This window comes from Anabas testudineus, chromosome 13 (assembly GCF_900324465.2).
Source record: "Anabas testudineus chromosome 13, fAnaTes1.2, whole genome shotgun sequence".
NCBI lineage: Eukaryota > Metazoa > Chordata > Actinopteri > Anabantiformes > Anabantidae > Anabas > Anabas testudineus.
The window spans coordinates 11397244-11416160 of NC_046622.1; the positions used below are offsets into that span (position 1 = coordinate 11397244).

The following is an 18917-nucleotide window of genomic DNA, read 5'->3' on the forward strand; positions in this document are numbered from 1 at the left end:
ATTTGCAAGTTTTGCTTGCAACTTGATCCAGTCTCATATATGGCACAGCCAATCTGGAAACCAAACCTCTGAATTTACCACTTGTGGCCTAGATGTAGAGTTCCTATTAGTAGAATAATGGACAAGTGTCCTTGTCTGGCAGCATTGGCTGAGTGCTCACACTTCAATAGCCTTTAAAATGAAACATTTACAACGTTTCTAATCATCCATCTGTTATCTTAACTGCTTTTCCTTTTCAGTGTCACCGGGGTGCTGGAGCCTATCCCAGCTACACCAGGGATACGTACGACAGGTACGCAGTCTATCACAGGGCAGACAAATAGAGGCAGACAACCATCCACACCTGAGCAATTTAGAGTCACCAATTAACCTAACACGCATAGCTTTGGATGGTGGGAGGAAGCCACGCAAACAAGAGGAGAACATACAAACTCTACCGAAAAGCACCCGACTGACCGGCGAATTCAAACCCAAGTCTTCCAAATTGTGAGGTGACGGTGCTAACAGCACCACCGTGATGCCCAGGTTCAATACAGTTTCATTTAAAATGAATAACATGTCCTCCTTTTTGGGAAAATATTCCCTCTGGCTCTCCGCCTTTGGTGTAACAGCATAATCAAGTTACGCATTAAAATAATTTTTCTAAAGGCTTTTTTCCCTGAAACTGCACTTGTTACTCCCCGGACTACATTATTTACCTTACTGAAAACTAGAATTTGTGAAAGCAGTGCAGGAATATATGGGTCTGGCAGACAAACAGACATATCTACCTGCATGCAATCAGCTGTGCTCCCACGGGTGACATAAAACACTGGAACAATGCTTTACTCTGTGAACTAGTTAAATAAAAATAGTCCTCATAAAACATTTACTGCATTGGCAAAATGATACCAAAGCAGAAGAGTGATTCTGTCTGTACCCACAGCACCAGCACAGGAAAAACTGCTAGAACAATTTGCACCTGTATAAATATGGAGTGAATATACAGATACACTCCTTTATGAATACAGGCACAATCCAAATGATCAATCTCATGTCAGATATAATATGTTTTTATTAGACTGTTGGTGGAAAAGGTCTTCTTACCTGCAGGTACAATGACTCTTCGCTCATTCGTGGTCATGTTGGGAGGAGGGGCATTCTTCTCGTCCATGTAGTTTCCATAGTTCATTTGAGATGTGTCGTTACCCCCCACCAGCTTATTACATTTACCCACACTGCAGTCCACTGGAGACTCCCTGCTACATAAACACACATGTACAAGTTAAGTTGTAAAAATATTATCAGCAGATAAATTGGGTGTGTTGGTTTTCTTTTCCAGCCATTGACTTTGGCATGGGATATTTAAGCCGTGGCCAGGGCCAATTATAATGAAGATTAGAAGCAAAAGTGAAGGTTAGCTGTCGTAAAGAAACGGCCTGCTAAATGACAAATGACAGCAGTAGCTGTTTTTAATGAACAACAAATGTCCAATGTGTCTTGAATAAAATTATAAAGATTATAAAAAGTAACATCTCATAAAACACAGAGGAATGTAAGACAGGAAGTGGCTGTCATGCCCTACCTGGATCCATTCATGTGCTCATATTCTCTCTTGACATTGACCCGCACTTGTTGGTTGATCCACTCCTGCTGTGGGGGTAAGGGGTTGATTTTGTGGGTCTGGCCGTAGTCCTGTGTGCCAGATGCAGTCATGTCTGTCTTAGGGAGAGGGGCAGCAGCAGCGTATGGAGGCTCAAATAAGGACTGGTCTTCACTCACCACTGATAGCGCCTCCTGTAGGTGGAAAAAACGAATACTTAGCATGTCTTTCTCGACTGAGTGTATAAGTCTGTGAGCAAGACAATCCTAACTAAAATACACTGTCAACAGCTGTTTTACATGTCCTATATAAATAAAGTGACTCCACTTGAATACACGATACAGTTCATTTCATGACTATGTGCATTATATAGTCATTTTACAGTTTATAACGCCATTACCATCAATCCATGTTTATGGAATCATTGCAAAGCAAATATCCTAATGATTAGTTTAGTATGTTTCCTTAATCCTAGCCCTGTGACAGGAGGTGGTTGTGGTTGGTAAAGTTTAATCACAGAAAAATAAAGATGTGTTCTGTTTTGTTTTGTTTCTTCTTTTTCATTTTACATTTGAAATATGGTAATGCAGTCACAACATGGACGAAAAGACTGCATTTGTTAACAGTCTTTCAACAAGTCTGTAACATACAGTACCAAACTTTAGGTCAATAGAGAACTTGCTGACATCAGTAGTGTCCTGGGAGCGTACTGATGTCAGCAATGCTAAACATGATCTGTGAAATTATTTCTCAGTTCCTTGAATTCATTTACACATGCTTCGTTCTAGATGTCTCGGTTACCACATGAAAGCAAACAAACATTGTTAACTTACATTCCTGTCACTCTTAGTTTGGTTTGGCCAGATATGAGCTGGTTTTAATTTGTTTGTGAACTTTAATGGGAGACCCCACTTTTGTATAAATGTTTGTTTTTTGATTACATTTACTATTGTGAGACAAGCTGGACACCAGCTAGTCAGTCACTGCTTTCTGATGCTAAATTAAAAGTAAGTTAATCGAATGTCCAGTGTAGTAAAGCGAAAAACCAAGGATGCAAACATTAGCAGAATAGATTCATTATGCACAACTTACAGGGGGTTATTTGTTAATTTCTTAAGAATGATAAGAATACAACATGACCAACTTCAGTCTTCCACTTGACACTACCCAGAAAAGTATGATGTCCAATTTTCAATCTCTTGTGTATTTTTGTTTATGGTAATTATGAGCAGTTATAGGTCATATCAAAGTCTGGCATCCTAAATAGTTTGTGTTTACAGCCCACATAGCAACGGTAGCTTCCTGTTGATTTTAGGACGACTTCAATCATGCCCACAGTGGAGTAAGAGTTGTTAGATTGGGCACATCTAACATACTTTGATCGTGCTTTCTAATTCCACTCTACTTTTTTCATTAAAGGCTTACACACAAAACAAAACAAAACAAGCTATAAAAATGTGACCGTCGCATCATTTACTAAATATGCCGACATTATAAAAATATCCCAAATAAATTCCCCAGAATGCTGGCTGTGTAATCATTTTCTCCCACCCATTTTAAGTACGTTCTTAACTTCACTGGATCCAAAAAGTCCCCTGTCAGCCCCTGATGTGTCTGTCCTGTCTGGGCCTTGGGCTTTACTCCACAGCTGAAGACTCAACAGAAGCAAAGGGGGGGGTCACAGATACAATGACCCCTCTGCTGTGGCTCAGCTGGAGCAATGTAAGTTTATTAAAGAAAACAAACGCAGAAACACACGGCTGGCCAAGATATTATATGGTTTCAACATGCTCCTCGTGCACTGTCTTGAAAGTCAAGCGTTGATTGTTTACTCAGTGTGTTACATTTTCAAATGTCACTATTCACTTATCGCTTATAGAAGCCACTACGTCAGACCCAGAAACTAGCTGATGCTATTTAACAATGACTTTATTATTTAGCCGTTTTCATTTTTGCCCCATCCATCATTGTTTAAAAAAAAAATTCAAGGGAAAAAAAAAAAAAGCAAAGGACAATAAGTCAGAATATCAAGTGAAATGATTACAGTCATATGACTCTGGGGAGGATTAGGCTTGGGTCTGAGGCACATCTGGATCTGATGGGATCTAATGGCACAGATCAGACTGAGACGTGTCTAATCCCTGAGGGCTGAATTATTTCATTCCAAAATGCCACATATCTGCTTCAGGGGGGAAAAATGCTACTTGATATTCATTGATCAATATTTCCAACATGTAGCTGTTTGCATTCCCTGAAATGTTACTTTTATGAAAACCGTAATCCCCATGATCTAACATAACTTCAGTGCCATTCCTGTCTAAGTCATTTCATGCAAGAGAAGAAAGTCTTTGCATGTGTCTGTTTAAATTAGAAATGTGACATTTCGTGGCAAAGGTTTTCACTGATACGACTGGAGATTGAGTGCATGTGTATATGTGTACGCATCTACACAAATCCTACAGAGACAGTAAATGACGGGGATGCTCTGTCACCAACTCAATTTTAACAGTGAGTTAAAAAAGGCAGCATGTTCAAACCTCTTATCTATCCAGTAACGGCTTTACACATTATACACACAGACAAAAGGACTATATTCATTTTAACTTGAACTTATGTGGGGATACAAAATGCCTCATTACACCAGTAGTTTTTATACCAGATGAATGTGAATCAAAATTAAAGGAAATGTTAGGTATCATATTAAAATTTCCTTCTCACTGGTAGAACATCTAGGCCTAAACTTCAGGTTAATGAGCAAATGAAAAAGAGGAACCTCTCCACAACATTCAACTATATCGCCAGAATTAGATTTTCCAGTGATTTCATCAGTGGATCCATCATATAGTTGGCACAATGGCAGCAAGCCTCGCTATCTGAGCAGCGCACAGCAGCTAGTCTGTGGATGATAAAGTGTAGAAGAGTGAGGGAATGTCTCATTACAGCCTGATAAGGGCTAAGTCAATTACTTTGACTGTTGAACGTTGTATTTCCAGTGACATATCAGTCTGCGCAATTGAAACCATGATTGGCAAGTGGTGTGTGTTTATCAAGATTGCAGTGGTATTTTAAAAATAGGAGCGCAACACTCTGAAACACTGAAAGGATGACAGACCAGTGCCAGTTTTTGGTGTTTTCTTTCCAGTATCTGTGAGGAACACACACATACAGTACTGACAGTAATGGCTACGAGCAGTTATACTTGGAAAATGTTTTTTTTTTTTTTACTTTATCAGAATGTCCACAGTGACGTTTGCGAATTTTAAAGCAGCACAGACACATTTGTCATGAAAACTACATATATAAACTAGAATCTAACATGTTCAATAAAAAAAAAAAAACTCTAGAAAGCTCCTAAAATAAAAACTGTTTAGTCTTTAAAGTTATATTTCAAAAAAACATGAATGCCACCTGAGGTCCTGAGCTATAACCCAATGAATTAAGCTGATTCTTGTGCCATTGAAGTTCATAGGTTCAAGGTTCTGCTTTATTAATGTATACTTCTATAGAGGCTCAGACAAAGGGAAAAATAAGTCATGGCTCAGCTGTGAAGCTGCAATCACTGCTATAAGCATTGTGTGAGTGTGACACCTGCTGGGAGTCACCTCTGCTGTGTTTACATGAGGCAAGTCTATGTCCCAAAATGCGTCACGACGCGTCTGGAGCAGGCTGGATACATGCAATAGCTCTACATCCAGACTACACGTGTGTCTGTTTGGCGTTCACACACAGTCATCTGGCAGGAGCCACCCATCGGGGGGGGGGGGGGGGGGGGGGGGGGGGGGGGGGGGGGGGGCATTCCTGTCTTTTGTTTAAGGAGGAAGAGGAAACCTGTCAGGAAAAGATTGTGCAGAACGGGAAACTCTCATGGCTAGAGAGCACTTCCTTTCTTTAAGCCAGCATAAATGCAGTTAGCAGCCAGTCATGTATACCCAAGGACTCAATTACGATTACACTGATTCACACAACTCCTTGATTTGTTGCAAACATCCAGGCTGAGACAGTCAAGTCTTGCAGCGTTGAAATTCATCCTCGATACGTTACAGCACAGTCACAGCGCTGCGAGCGGTAAATGACGGGATGAAGTGACTATATGCAGCCTAACATTTTTTTTTTTTTTTTTTTGGTCTGGCCAACGTTTACACTCTTCCAAAACTCACACCACACCCTGTCGCCACAAACCCGCTACTTTAAATTTCCAAAAAAGAAAACGAGACGCGACAGTGAACGCAGATGCTTCATCGTTCTCAGCTCACACTTGTTAACCGGAGGACACGAATCGAAGAGCGAACGAACAGAGACTTGCCATTCAACATCTGGTGGCTGGAGCCATAATGCAGCTGGAATTTGACTGTCGGGGGCCGGTAGCCAAAGTTAATGTAGACCAGCGCTGTCGACTACCAACACACCATTTCAAAATAGTTGTGCAACTATATAAGGAACAAGCCAGGGTATCATTGTGAAGCCGTGCGGTTTGAAGTGTTGCAAACTGAACAGTTACCGCGTGAAGTTACCAAATGATAGTTTTTCCTTACGCTTTGACAAAATGCTTGTCCCGCGGCGAAGGGGAAAGCGTTGACATTAATGAACAACAAAAACATCCCAAACAAAATCAAAACAAATATCAAATACCAAAGCATCACATTCTTTTGACCTACGACAGGATCTGTGGACCGAGCCGGGCGACGTGCCACACCGCTGTTGCGCAGCTCGACACATCGTATCCAGCGGTACATCCAGACATGGCTATTGCTCAATTCCTGCTGCCCATACTAAAGCAAATCGTCGAACCGACGGGGTTACTTATACCTACATGAAACTAGAGTCTACAGTGTGCTGTCTGACACAAACTGCCAATCCCTTATGTCTTTCCAGACGTGCGTAATTGTGCGCTTGGTCCCCCCCAAAATCCAACGCGTGATTCTGATTTAGCCTTAAATCCACACTGTAGAGGATCCTCGCAACCAGGCAGCTTATCGAAAGAAAGGAATGGGATACTTTCAAAGAAAGAAGAAAAAGAAGGATATGTGGTTACCCCTTTTCAGACCGAGGGAAAAAAGGCGCTCATCGTCGTCAGCTTGGAGGTCCCAGCTCACAGACCAACACAGAGGGGCATTTCAACCCATTGCCTAAAAAAGGAGGCGCAACTCCGAAAAAGCAGTCTCCCACAAACTCATACACCCCGTTCTCCACCCTTACCTTAATAGTTCCGTCCATTTTGCGCAATTTTCAGCGGACCCCAACAATATCCCAAACATGACACGCTCCTGAATTAATTCCAGCCCCCGGTATGTGGCGGAGAGAAAGAGACACTTTTACCGGATTGAGTTTTTTCTTTCCCCTAAATTTGGGAAGTGAAGTCACCACTGTTGAGAAGGTTGAGAAGGAAGCTGTGTGTCACCAAAAGCCCTGCCTTCAAAAAAGCAGGATACTGTCCCAGAGAGATAAGCAGGGAAAACAATTGAGTGTTCGCTCCGCTGTTATGTTTTTCTGCTCGGAAATATTTACAGGATGGCTGCCTGCGTTGTGCACAGCCATTGCTGCGTAGCCTGTTGTAAAATAGTGCTGTGTGTTTTGCTTTCCCAGTAATGCCACAGATGGTGTGGCAGGGTTTACTATTTTGTTCGACTTATGAATTATGTCTACACGCATCCACGCATCCACTGAGGTTTTCTTGGGTGAGGTTCGCTGTCGCAGGACACTCTTAAAGTTATGTTATCCCATGTTCAAGAGCACTTTTTTTTTTTTTTTTTTTTTTTGGTTCACGCCTACACTTTGCATCTGGCCATCCCTTTGTAAATAAGCGCATTGTCCGGTTTGTTCTATAATTCATGGGTGAAGTAATACATTCAATAAAGATCCCAGCTGGATGTGGACAGACGCTTCTTCAGCTTTAACTGCTGATAGAGCATTTAATCAAAAGAGGAAAGAAACCTGGACATCTTTGGCACAAGGTTTTTGTAACCTTGTCTTTTTTTTTTTTTTTTTTTTTGTATGTGTATGTGTGTGCGTGTGCGTGTGTGTGTGTGTGTGTGTGTGTTTCAGCTCTACGTGAAGTCTCTGTGAAGTTTTCCTGAGACACCATTAATAAAATCCAAGCATTCAGCTCCTGACCGCACTATAGTCTGAGGGTCTGCTCTACACGTGTGCGTCTGCTGATCCGCACAGAGTGAATGAATTGAAATGCAGCCCTCCTCAACAAAAGCACACTTGAACACTCAACACAAATGCATGTTTTTTTTTGTTTTACTACTACTGCTACTACTATTACTGCAGCCTTACTTTCTATCTATGCCTGCCTGAATCCACAATATAAATCTCCCCCACCCCCCACACAGGTATTTTCTTTACATCTACCCCATTAAATTGCCCTCATCAATTCTGAGCATAATTGTAGTGCAAGTAGCAGACAGACCAGTCACACTGCAATACATGCCTGCTGCTTTCAGAAGACAAATGAACAACAGCAAACAATAAAGTCTCCATGACAAGGCTTTTTTTTTTTGAGAGAGAGCCTCAAAAATCCACCTTCACTCAAATTGAACTACTTTCATTGTTTCAGGGATTTTTAAAACAAGCTTGAGAACCCCAACTTGGAAAAACAGAGATCATTGCACCGGTATCAGGAAAACTGATGTATCTGCTTCCAGTGTCAGTTTTATGGTGTCCAGTGATGTCACAGGGCTACGTTTAAATACTGATGATATTTTTATTTGCCGTGTTTAGATTCTACCCTGGGGTGAGACCTCTGAGTGGACAAACAGAGACCGAGCCACTGCAGCGACTGACAGCAGGGCCGGCCTGTCTGCTCTCAACTTGGGGGTCTGGTCGGGCTGTGGGCCCCCACCCTGGGGACCACCACATCTGGATCCTGCTAAGGGTCAAGGCTTCTCCTGCCTGAGGCCAGTTCAGACTCGTGTAATTAAGGGAGACACCTTGTTTAACTCTTCGATGACTGGTTTGGTTTCTTTTTTTGTTTTTCTATACATTCCAGCGTCTGAGGTTTTCATGCACTCAATGCGTTGTAGGCGCTGGTGATTAAGTGGCAAATTAAAGAGGTGCTTGTGCTGTGATCTTGGGTTGGTGATCACCACACGGGGCTCTGTGACCACAAATACTCATATCTTAAACGATCCCCTCCTGTCTGTTAGATAGTGGGATGTGCTTCTTTGGATTTCTGCCATCAGTCTTCATTAATAACAAATGAAGTTTGCCCTCCATCGCACTGCAGAAGCCAAAGCTGCTTTAGATTCTGCAAATAATTGCATAAAACGAAGTTACGAAAGGCTGCTTCAAATTCACAGGATGCTTTTCAGATGACACTAAACCCTCAGACTCCCTGTCTGTATGCAAATACCTTGAAACATAAAGCCTGTTAGGGAGACTGGGGGTACAAGACCTACCGAGACCATAATGAATACAGTGGTAACAAACATTTTGGAAGGCCAATAAACAGATGCAAGTTGGTTTACACAGCGAACCACAGAACATCTGGCTCGACGCTGGAACTAGACAGCCAGACATTTCTTCCTTACACCACGAGCCAGTAGCTCCTCTGTCTCTCCGGATGGGGCAACAAGCCAGAGGTGGGCGGACACTATGGTGAGTGTATGTTCAGAAGCCCTCTAATTGTAAAGTCCATCCTTTCTGCTACATCTCAACATGAAGATCCACGATGAAGTGCATGAGGAGAATTTGGTTCAGGGTCTTAATATGAAAATATGAAAATATTATCCCACAGGCTTCACAAGCCAGAACACATCTGTCAGAAGGGAATAATTAGCTTAAAATGTTCCTTCAATAAAGTTTATTTTTCTTGACAACGTGTTGAGAAAGTTCTGAATCACACGAACTCACTGCATTTGCTTCTAAAAAAAAATAATATTGCAATTAAACACTCATGTGTGAAACGTCCCACAGTTGTTTTGTCTCTTCTATCAAACCGCACTGTTACTGTGAAGTCTGTGAATCTAATTTAATGTTTTTTTTTTCTTTGTCATCAACATGACTTGCAACTCTTTATCAAACCATCATTTCTGATATGATGCATCCTTTGCTGAGCGCTGTGAGAAACCTTACGGCGGAGTGTTATTCCAACAAAGAAATAGTCCCGGTCCCCGTGAGCCTGCTGTTTATTAGACTGCAGACTTGTATTCAGACCATTCCTTCTCTCAGGCTATAAGACAGCCCGAGTCAAAATACTGAAGGCAAAATGTGGAGTCTGCAGCACATTTGAGCACGAACTGTCTGGCCCCTCGCTCTAGGCCATAATTAATTTGAGATTTATTTTTATTGGAGAGTTCCAGTCTCGCCTGGCCTTAACCAAACAAAACCAAATGCTTGGCCGTGGATTCGCTTGAATGAAGAATATTTCTTTTAAATTTTGTATCGAGGCGTGCCACATTCTGACCAATACCTCCTTGAATGTGAATAAGTCAGTACAGCGCTTGCACGCAAACACACACACACACACACACACACACTCACACACACACACTCCATCCCTGACTCCAGGGGAGAATGAAACAGAATAATCTAGGTTGCATTTCCGCAGCAAATCAAAGAAGATGATGAGATGCAAACGATGTAAAATCGGAAGTTAACTCAAAAACCCGGCCTCCTGCTGAGCTTCCACTAACCTCCATCTCACTCCTCGCTATTCAACCACCTCACAACAAATCAATAATTGTTCTGAGGCCCGAAACACCGAGCCTCTTTGCAGTGGCACAAACGCCACGTCAGGATGAAAGGGGCCCTTATTCAAAAAGGAGCAAGTCTTCTAAACATTAACAAGTACCCTTTGGGGGGAAAAAAAAAGAAAAGAAAAACTTGATTATGAAGCTTCTACCTTACTCTGTGCACAATGAGTCATTTTATTAAGACACAATCCGAGCAGTCAGATTAGTTCAGCAGCCAGACAAAAATTCATAGACACAGCTGAGAGAAACGTGCAAGTGCGGGGTATGATGCGGGGGAATATATTGTATATGTCAAAAACAATCATATAATGGTGTGAGTGCCTCGGATGTGTGCAGTTGCAGGTATTTACGCAGCGCCAAATGTGACGCGCTGCAGTTTTTTTTTTTTTTATGTGAAAACCAGATGTGCGCAGTGCGCTTTATTTACATTCTCTGGACTGTGGTGAGAGAGAGAGAGAGAGAGAGAGAGAGAGAGGGACCGATTCATGACGTCAAGCATGATAATGAGCCATAACAGCAGCATGTTTTGGATTGTACACACACACACACACACACACACAAAAAGGCAAATCGATCTGGACATATCAGATGGACCACAGCAGAGACGCGTCTCAGCAGGGACTGTGGTGATGCACGGGCCATCAAAAGCAGCAAACTGGACATGTGCTGCAAGTGCACAGGTGTTGAACTTTCATCTGCATCTTTAAAAATATTTTCTATAAGTCGGATATAGAATGAGGTGGGACATGTAAATTTGTTTTTCAGCTCATAGTGGTTAGAAATAAAAAAAAAAAAGCCCAGTTTGTCCGTTCAACATTACCTGTTGGAAGAGACGGTGGTGTCTTACCTTGACGTAAGACGACGTGTCAGGGACAGTTTGAAACATGTCTACTCGACAGACAGGCCCCCTCAGTGTCCAATGGGCCCTGCAGAAAAGAAAAGAGAATCAGTTATTATTATTATTATTTATATTCTTCTTATTATTATTATTATTATTATTATTATTAATAGTAGTAGTAATAGTAGTAATAGTATTTCTTGTTGTCATCAACACATAAGTTGACATGACAGCTATGTGATGTAAAACAAACAGTGAGAGACATTTCGGTTGTGTGAGGGCACACCACAGGGTTACCACTTCCACCAAAATAAAGTGAAAGTCGCATTTGCTTAATGGCCTCACAATACTGTCATTCATCCAAACCAGCGGGCTCGTTTCCAGTAGTGACCAGAAGGTATTGGCTTGTTTTATTTTAATTACTCCAGTTGCCCACGCATTAACAACATACGAATTAAAATAACACCACTAGCAGATGAATTACTCCAAGTCGCTGGGCTGCAAGAAGAATTAAAAGGCCCCCGTCCCAACCCCCATCACGTTTTTTTTTTTTTTTTTTTTCCCCTGAAGCTCACCACATATTGAAACACTTTTCGCTTTAATAAGTGCAGCTTACAAAGTCTCGGGTGAAAGGGCACTTGGAGGACGGTGTCTTTAGCCCTTCCCTCCCTTTGCAGTTATTAGGAAGGCGGTGGCATTCACCATCCCAGTTGGCTCTTCTACCGACTGTGTGATAAAGCATATGAATGTATATGGACCTGTACATTGACAGTCAGGACGCACCATTAAAGGCCCACATAACTCGACAAGGCCTCTGGGACATCTTTCTCCCTCTCAGTAGCATGCAGGTCCTGCTCTGTCAGGATTGTAAATATACAATCAACAACCTCTTTTATTTTATTTTTTTTACAGCTCTTTATTTGACTATAATTACTGATACATTCAAGTCACATGCTCTTGTAATCTGGAGCCAACAATGAAACAGGACCCAGAAAGAAACAACAACAGTGAAAACAAATGGAGTTTCTATTTTTTTAAGTGCAATTCTGATTAGTTTTCAAATGCTTGCATGTGAACGCAGCACAGGTTAGGCAGGTTTGTGGGGGGACCTGTTTTTTCTTTCTTTCTTTGGATTTCGTCTTCTCTCGGCTCCTGCAGGCAAACGCAGGACTCGCCTCATAAAGTTTCCCAAATGCATCCAATATCTGCGCGGTAAAAAAGGAGCACAGGACACCGCATCTGCAGCCAATTAGTCAGAGGAGGACTGGTTGAATAACGGCGTGAACCTTCCTCCAAGACAGCCCCGTGGGCCGGGACCCCTCTAGTGTTACATTTTAAGCATCTTACCTTGCTGTTATCCATCATAAAACGAGAGCCAGCACATTTTCTGCCAATGCGCGTTTCACTTCTCGACCTCCGCACGCTGCTAAAGCGAGACTGCGACGACGTGAGCTGACAAAAGTTTAGTAGTTTCGAGACAAACTCAAATAAAAAAATAAAATAAATAAAAAAAAAAAGGAAAACTGCAAATAACGAGTCTAATGCTGTCAAACACAAGTATTGAAATGGAGGCTGCAGTTTCCTTTCACTGTCGGTGTCATTCCCGACGCATGTTGTATCGATTGCGGTTCAATCTGCAGCTTTTTGTTTTTAACTGTGCATCAATTCCAGTAATAAAACAAGTGCAAATGATTTATTGCCGCTGCGCGTGTGCGCACACGCTGCGGAGTTCGCGGGACGCAAAAGCGAAACAGCTCTTTGTTTTGTTTTGTTTTGTTTTTTTTCTCACTCACCTGTCGTTATGTTGTCGGTCGATTGATCTGTTCTGTTTCTTTTGGTTTTTTTTTTTTTTTTTTTTCGATCTAACCGGTTCCTCCTCCAATTTGAAATAATTAGTCCCGTCCAGGCAGAGCCGTTTTCCCAATGAGGATGACAGTGAGTTATTTTGGAAGGGGCTGAAAAGGAGCGCCGGGTGTATGAATGGAAACGTTACTGAGATGGGAAAGTAGCGACCAATGAGCAGCGAGAGAAAACCTCCCCTCGCCTGCCGTGAGAGGCCACTGAACCATGAAATAAGGGAAAAGCAGGGAGAGAAAAGGCGTCATAAATCTCCTACATGCAGTGTTTTGGAGAAGAACAAAAAAAAAAAAAAAAAACAAAACCTGTCGATTAAATGTTTCTGTGCAACTTTTGCTTGTCCTTAGTATTCATTTGTGAATTCACGACGCTGCAACCGTCAAGTGTAATTCTGCGTGTGGGTGAAAGAGCCAGACGACTTCAAAATCACCACAAAGACCGCTGCAAAAAAACAACTCTTCTCTTCCCAGAAACTGTGAGGTCCCTCTCCTGTGAGCTTTACTTTGATTAAGTGGTGGACTGCGTCTGTTCACACACCCCATTGTAACAGTAACGTCCCGTAATCTGACAAATGTTGCCACCCTAATAAATACTACTCACAATGCTAACTGTTATTTCTCAAAATATAAAAATAAACAACTTTTACTGAAAAAATAAAGTGTCTGTTCCCTTCAGGTGGACTGAGGACGAATCAACCCCAGATAATAATTCTTAATGGGCACCAATGTGTGGTTTATTTTGAATAATCAGTCACTAACAGCATCTCTCCAGGAGTTTTCATTCATGTTCCCGCAGGAATCCAGCAACAGCAAACCGCAGTTCCTCTGCAGCGGGGTTGTCTTTTCCTGCTCAGTTGACCCCGCTCACTTCACTAACTTCATTTCCTTCACGTTGCTGCCCTCATCTTCGACCAAGAGTGCCCCCCCCCACCCCCCACCAACACCACCACCTTCACCACCACCCCAAAGGATGTGGGGCAATTCACGGTGAGGAAAGTCACCCAACCATAGCGTTTTATAGCCTCATCAAGGTCGCTATTTCACACAGGGCAACCAAAGTGGAACAGAAGAAGTCGCTTGTAACTTTTTTTTTTTTTTTGCAATGGAGAGCTTATTAAGACATGGTATAGATAAGTGTGAGGTGCAGGATGTGTGGCTGGAAAATGCACACATTTATATTATCATTGCAACAAAGCATCTATTATAAAATAAGTTAACATTTTTTATATCAGTCATATTTCTTTCTACCAAATTGTAGACAAACTTTTGTTTCACTTCACATCAACCAGTGGATTGATTTTGGCAGTAAGTTCATTAATGACGCGTCACTGGGTAAAATAATCACGGTATTAATTGACTTGACTTTTTTCTTTTTCTTTTTTCAGTGTTCGGGTCATCTGATAAAAAAAAAAAAAAAAAAAAAAAAAAAAAAAAAAAAAAAAAAAAAGGTCGTCTTTCATCACAGGCTAGACCTTCTGTTTGTTGCACCGTTTCCTAATGCAATGATTAAGAACAACAACAGTGATAATAGTGTTCCCAGCACGAAACAATGGACGGAAACCCCAACATCCGTTTTACTGAAAAATGGCATTCATGTGCCTGCTGTGTTGCCTTCCTGAGGATACAGTAGAAGAAGTTTTCTAACACATTTGAACAGCAACTATTAAATTCTCAAAAAAAAAAAAAGGAAAAGAGGCTGAAATGACATCCACTCCTCTGTACATACTGTTAGATGTACATCAAGTGAATTAGATGTAGTTCATATGTAGCACTTGTTTAACCTCATGTAGTGGCAGATATCAGAGATATCAGAGGCTGTGCTTTGCTCCATTTGGTAACCAGCAATACGCACTCTTGTGTTTTAAAGAGGTGATAAAACAGTAAATATTTGCAAATTCAGGTTCAGGTCTGGTTATTTGATGAAGTCTTCCATCACCCACGGCTTCTCGTTTTTGTGTTTTGCCATGATAATGACATTAGATGTGAAATATCACTGTGAGGTGATTACTCCTTTTGTGTGGGGCTAAAACATGATTTGTGACAGTCCCTAACGTCTTTCTTAATCACTTAGCATAAGTAGTTTATATAATGGGTGGATGGATTGACAGACAGATGCAAACACAAGAACCCTTGTTGCTTTAATAAGCAGCCCTAAACCCATTCTGCATTATGGCCAACAATCTGCCAGGTTTCCATTTGCAGCCCACTGTCAGTCTTTCCACACTAGTATTCTAACATTTCTGATCTCCCTCTCTTGGGATTCTACTAAAACACTTGTACTTGAGATGATGTGGGCAACCTACAGACATCTGCGATTGCATCGCCTGCAGTAAATGAAGCTCCTCACTCTGAACTGTAATGAGTTATTTATTTAGCTGAGGGGGCTACCAAGAGATGATCTAGAGATGGAGATTGGTTCCATTCGAGCTCTTTCCCTCGTTCCTTGGGGAGGGAGAAAATGGCAGTGTGGCACCAGGGAAGGCAGGGCCCAATGTGAAGTCTTTTCACGTAAGCTCCCAGACCAGTCCTGAGCCAGACATACTGTAGAATAGCGTGTAAGCAGAGGGCTCGTGTAGAAAAGTGTGGAAGACATTTTACCTTAATATTAATATACAGTTTGGAATATTTAAGAGAGGCTCAATGCGGAAAAAAAAGGAATTGGAGATGCATTTCATGGTAATTGTAGCAAAACAACTGTGATATCGGCAGTTCTTGCATGAAGATCTTAATCTGTGTACTCTCTCTGAACATTTACACGCAACAAACTGCAAACATATCAAAGCTGGAACTTCATTTGATGCGAGAAAACAGTTAGAGAGTGTTTACAAGTTGCACTGCAGACTAATATGAGACAGTGGCCTCTTCCCTTTCATTTAAAATAGCTCAGGAAATGCAGAATACATCAATATCCTAGTTGTGTGTGCAGTGATAATTAGTAAGAGGAAGTATTAAATTAAAGCAAAGCAGTGTTTTTATGAGACAGGCATTTATGAAGGTAATAGCATCCCTATAAATTAACGACCTCCCAATGCCTCCTGCTGGGTTACCACTCATCAGGCTCAGAGCAAAACACTGATACGTCCACTAAATCACCTGATCCGCCCCGTCTCTGTATTTTCGCCCCCCCGGGGGTTAACATTGAGACGAGGGCTCGGGAAATTGGATGTTTGGGAAATGACATGTGGTGTCAAGACAAACTGTTGTCGTTGCAATATGTTCTCGTACCAAGTCAAAAGAAAAGTGAGGTATACTTGGATCTGTGCCTGTCTAAGCTTTATGCATCGGTAATGTGTGCTCATTGAATTACTTTTCTCAACACCACAGAATACTGTGAATTTCTCTGCTCTGAGGGTACGTACATGGATTTCCCAGACCACTTATCCTGTGTCAATTCAGCTGTAAGTGTGGACACACCCTGCCTGTATTCCAGGCTGGGCATGGGAAACCAAGGTGCTCACTCTACGTTTTAGATGAATCTTGGTTGCCAAGGGGGAGTCATCTCTACATGAACAACACAGGGCTGAAATAAAGCCCCTGAAAATGAATGCTCCTGTGGAAAAAAAAAAAAAAAAAAAAAGCCGGCTGAGCGAAAGTAGGAGGAAAGCAGTGCCATTTAGAAAGCCTAAACCATCCCCTGAACTATAAATCCACTGACCGCTCATCATTCAGCAGCATTTTAAAAAGCCCTTAAAGAAAAACACTGAGTGAAATGAATATGCTGTCACCTCTCATTTAGGTCTGGCCCGCTGGCTCAATAAGAAAAGTGTTGTTCCCTGGAAGGCTGCTAGCCCAGGCTGAGCTCTCAGGTTTAGGGTTTACCCCTGTCCCGCATTCTCAAGGCTTTTACTTTGAGGCCCGTGTCTCTCTTTCCTCCCCCATGTCCCCCCAGACATGTCTGACAGCCTGAACTCAATGTGGGCTGCTCAGCAGACTACAAAAATCATTCATCTGTGCCTTCAGACGGTCAAATCTGGATTTAATAAAGAGAGCTTGCCTATTGATCCTATTCATAGGTAGAGGCACTGCCCAATCTCCACCACTGGAGGGCTCTCTGGTTCAAGCTAGAAGGGGCACCCTTTGGTACTCCTCTATTCTGTGTCATTATTTAATTAACTAAGCTGACATAAAGATCTCAAATATTTGATTTTCTTTTTCTAATTATATTTCTACGTAATAACGTTTACAACCTGCATACTGTACAAACCTGCAACACAAACCGCCTGCACACAAATGCACCATCAAAAGCTTTACATGTGCAAGACAATGTTTGTTTGCAGCTTAGTGGGGTCACTGAGGCCACAGACAACAACATGCACCCTCCCTTCTTCACCTGTGGCACAAACAAACATGTGAAACAGGAAGCATACGCTGCCGTGCACTGACACCGTGCCAACCAGATGAGGGAAGGACATTGTTTTCTTTTAAGCTCTTAAGTGAAGTACAGAAGGCGAGCACAACCCACAAACCGACACAAGAAACATCCTCACACGACTGGACACAGACAGAGATGCGTCTGAGGAACAAAGGAGAGAGAGGGAGAGGGAGACAGCGAGAAGAGTAGGAGAGTCAGAGTCACTTTTAGGGTGGTGTTTATGTGTGGGTGAGGGCACTACCCCAAACGCCTAGGCAAACCACAGCATTCCACGCCGGGTCTTAAAGAGACAGAGCGACGCTGTCATCATGGGTATGGGGAGCAAAGTGTTAACACATGGTGAGGGCTTTTTCAGACGGCTGGTGAGACACAGAAGCCAGTAGGTGGCCGTGCCAGCTCTCTAATTGCACTCTGACAGCTCAAACTGCATGTCAGGTAGCATTTAAAAAAAAAAAAAGAGAGATGCGTTTGGTTTAATTTCACCATCAAACGTCCAAAAACATCTACGTTTCACGTTATGAATTTTCACTCAACGCCAAGCAGACACTGATCTTTGGTTTGTGTCATGCTACTGGTAGAAAAAAAAAAGACTGTTACAGATGTGCTGCATCTGTATTTCAGGGACTGAATGGTAGAGGGCAGAGTTGAGCTTTGAAACAAGTGTGGCGGCAGCGGTGGGTTATATCAAGCTCGTGTTTGGAAGTTTTCTCAATATTTTGCATAAGCCTGAGTAGACGAGTGGTAAAAACTTCCACATACTTCAAATATTTGCATGTTAACATAAACTTTCAGGATTGTTATCATTACTGTATTTCCTCAGGTACTGCTGAAGCTTTTGTCATGACTGTAACATTCAGAACTTATGTAAACAGAAAAAAAAAACGTCAGCTGATGCAGATCACTAAAATTCAAGTTTAAACTTGAAGCTTGACAAAAAATAATACTTATAGTACAAATAGTTTGTGTGTCAAATTGTCAATTGTAAGTCAAATAAAAAAATGTACCATCATGTTTCATGATTTTTTTTTTATGTTGTTGTACATCTTTGATTGTTTAAGTATATATAGTGCTTTGGCAACATAGTGTTCAAAGGTGCCATAAAAGTATCTTCCATCCACAGACAGACAGCAGAGTGGGTGAGCAGTCTGAATGATGACAACTCCAGATTGCATGTAGAAAAAAAGAAGGCGCACTGCTAGGAAGAGAGAGAATGAAGACGAGAAAGAGAGAATGATAAAACAAGAGAATTGTGTAGGTGTGAAGAAGTAGGTGATAGCATGGTGAGTGGTGTTGTGGTGTTGTCAAAAAGGTTGCTTAGAGAGACGGCGAGGCTAGCGTATGGGAGAAAGAGAAAGTGTGTTGGTGAGAGGGCGTTGTGGGGAATGGGCCTCTGAGAAGGAAAGAGAGGCTGCAGAGAAGGAAATGAAATGGAAGTGAGGGGTCAAAAAGAGAAACAGCTTGTTTCCGCTATGAGAATCCATGGCAGAATATGGACTTAACATCCTTAAACCATCAACTGAGCACTAAAAATAGCCCCACTTCTGCACAGTAAGAGGTGGGAGTGGGAGTAGGG

General features: G+C 41.9%; 1 protein-coding gene across 7 annotated transcripts in view; it reads right to left on the minus strand.

Annotated features, from left to right (window-relative positions):
* Positions 1–13147, minus strand: part of fli1 (Fli-1 proto-oncogene, ETS transcription factor) — a 29563-nt gene extending 16416 nt beyond the window's left edge. Inside the window, exons 1-4 of one of the 7 annotated variants that reach the window (XM_026365411.1) lie at positions 12910–13147; positions 11099–11204; positions 1565–1776; positions 1087–1238 (exon numbers count right to left, since the gene is read on the minus strand). In XM_026365411.1, the coding sequence (XP_026221196.1) occupies positions 1087–1238; positions 1565–1776; positions 11099–11164 (430 nt within the window). In that variant the 5' untranslated portion in view covers positions 11165–11204; positions 12910–13147. Of the gene's footprint in view, positions 1–1086; positions 1242–1564; positions 1777–6614; positions 6715–6778; positions 7218–11098; positions 11205–12909 lie in introns of those variants that run through there. The other 6 variants (XM_026365427.1, XM_026365405.1, XM_026365419.1 and 3 more) reach the window with 6 other exon arrangements.
* Between the last annotated feature and the right edge of the window lie 5770 nt (positions 13148–18917).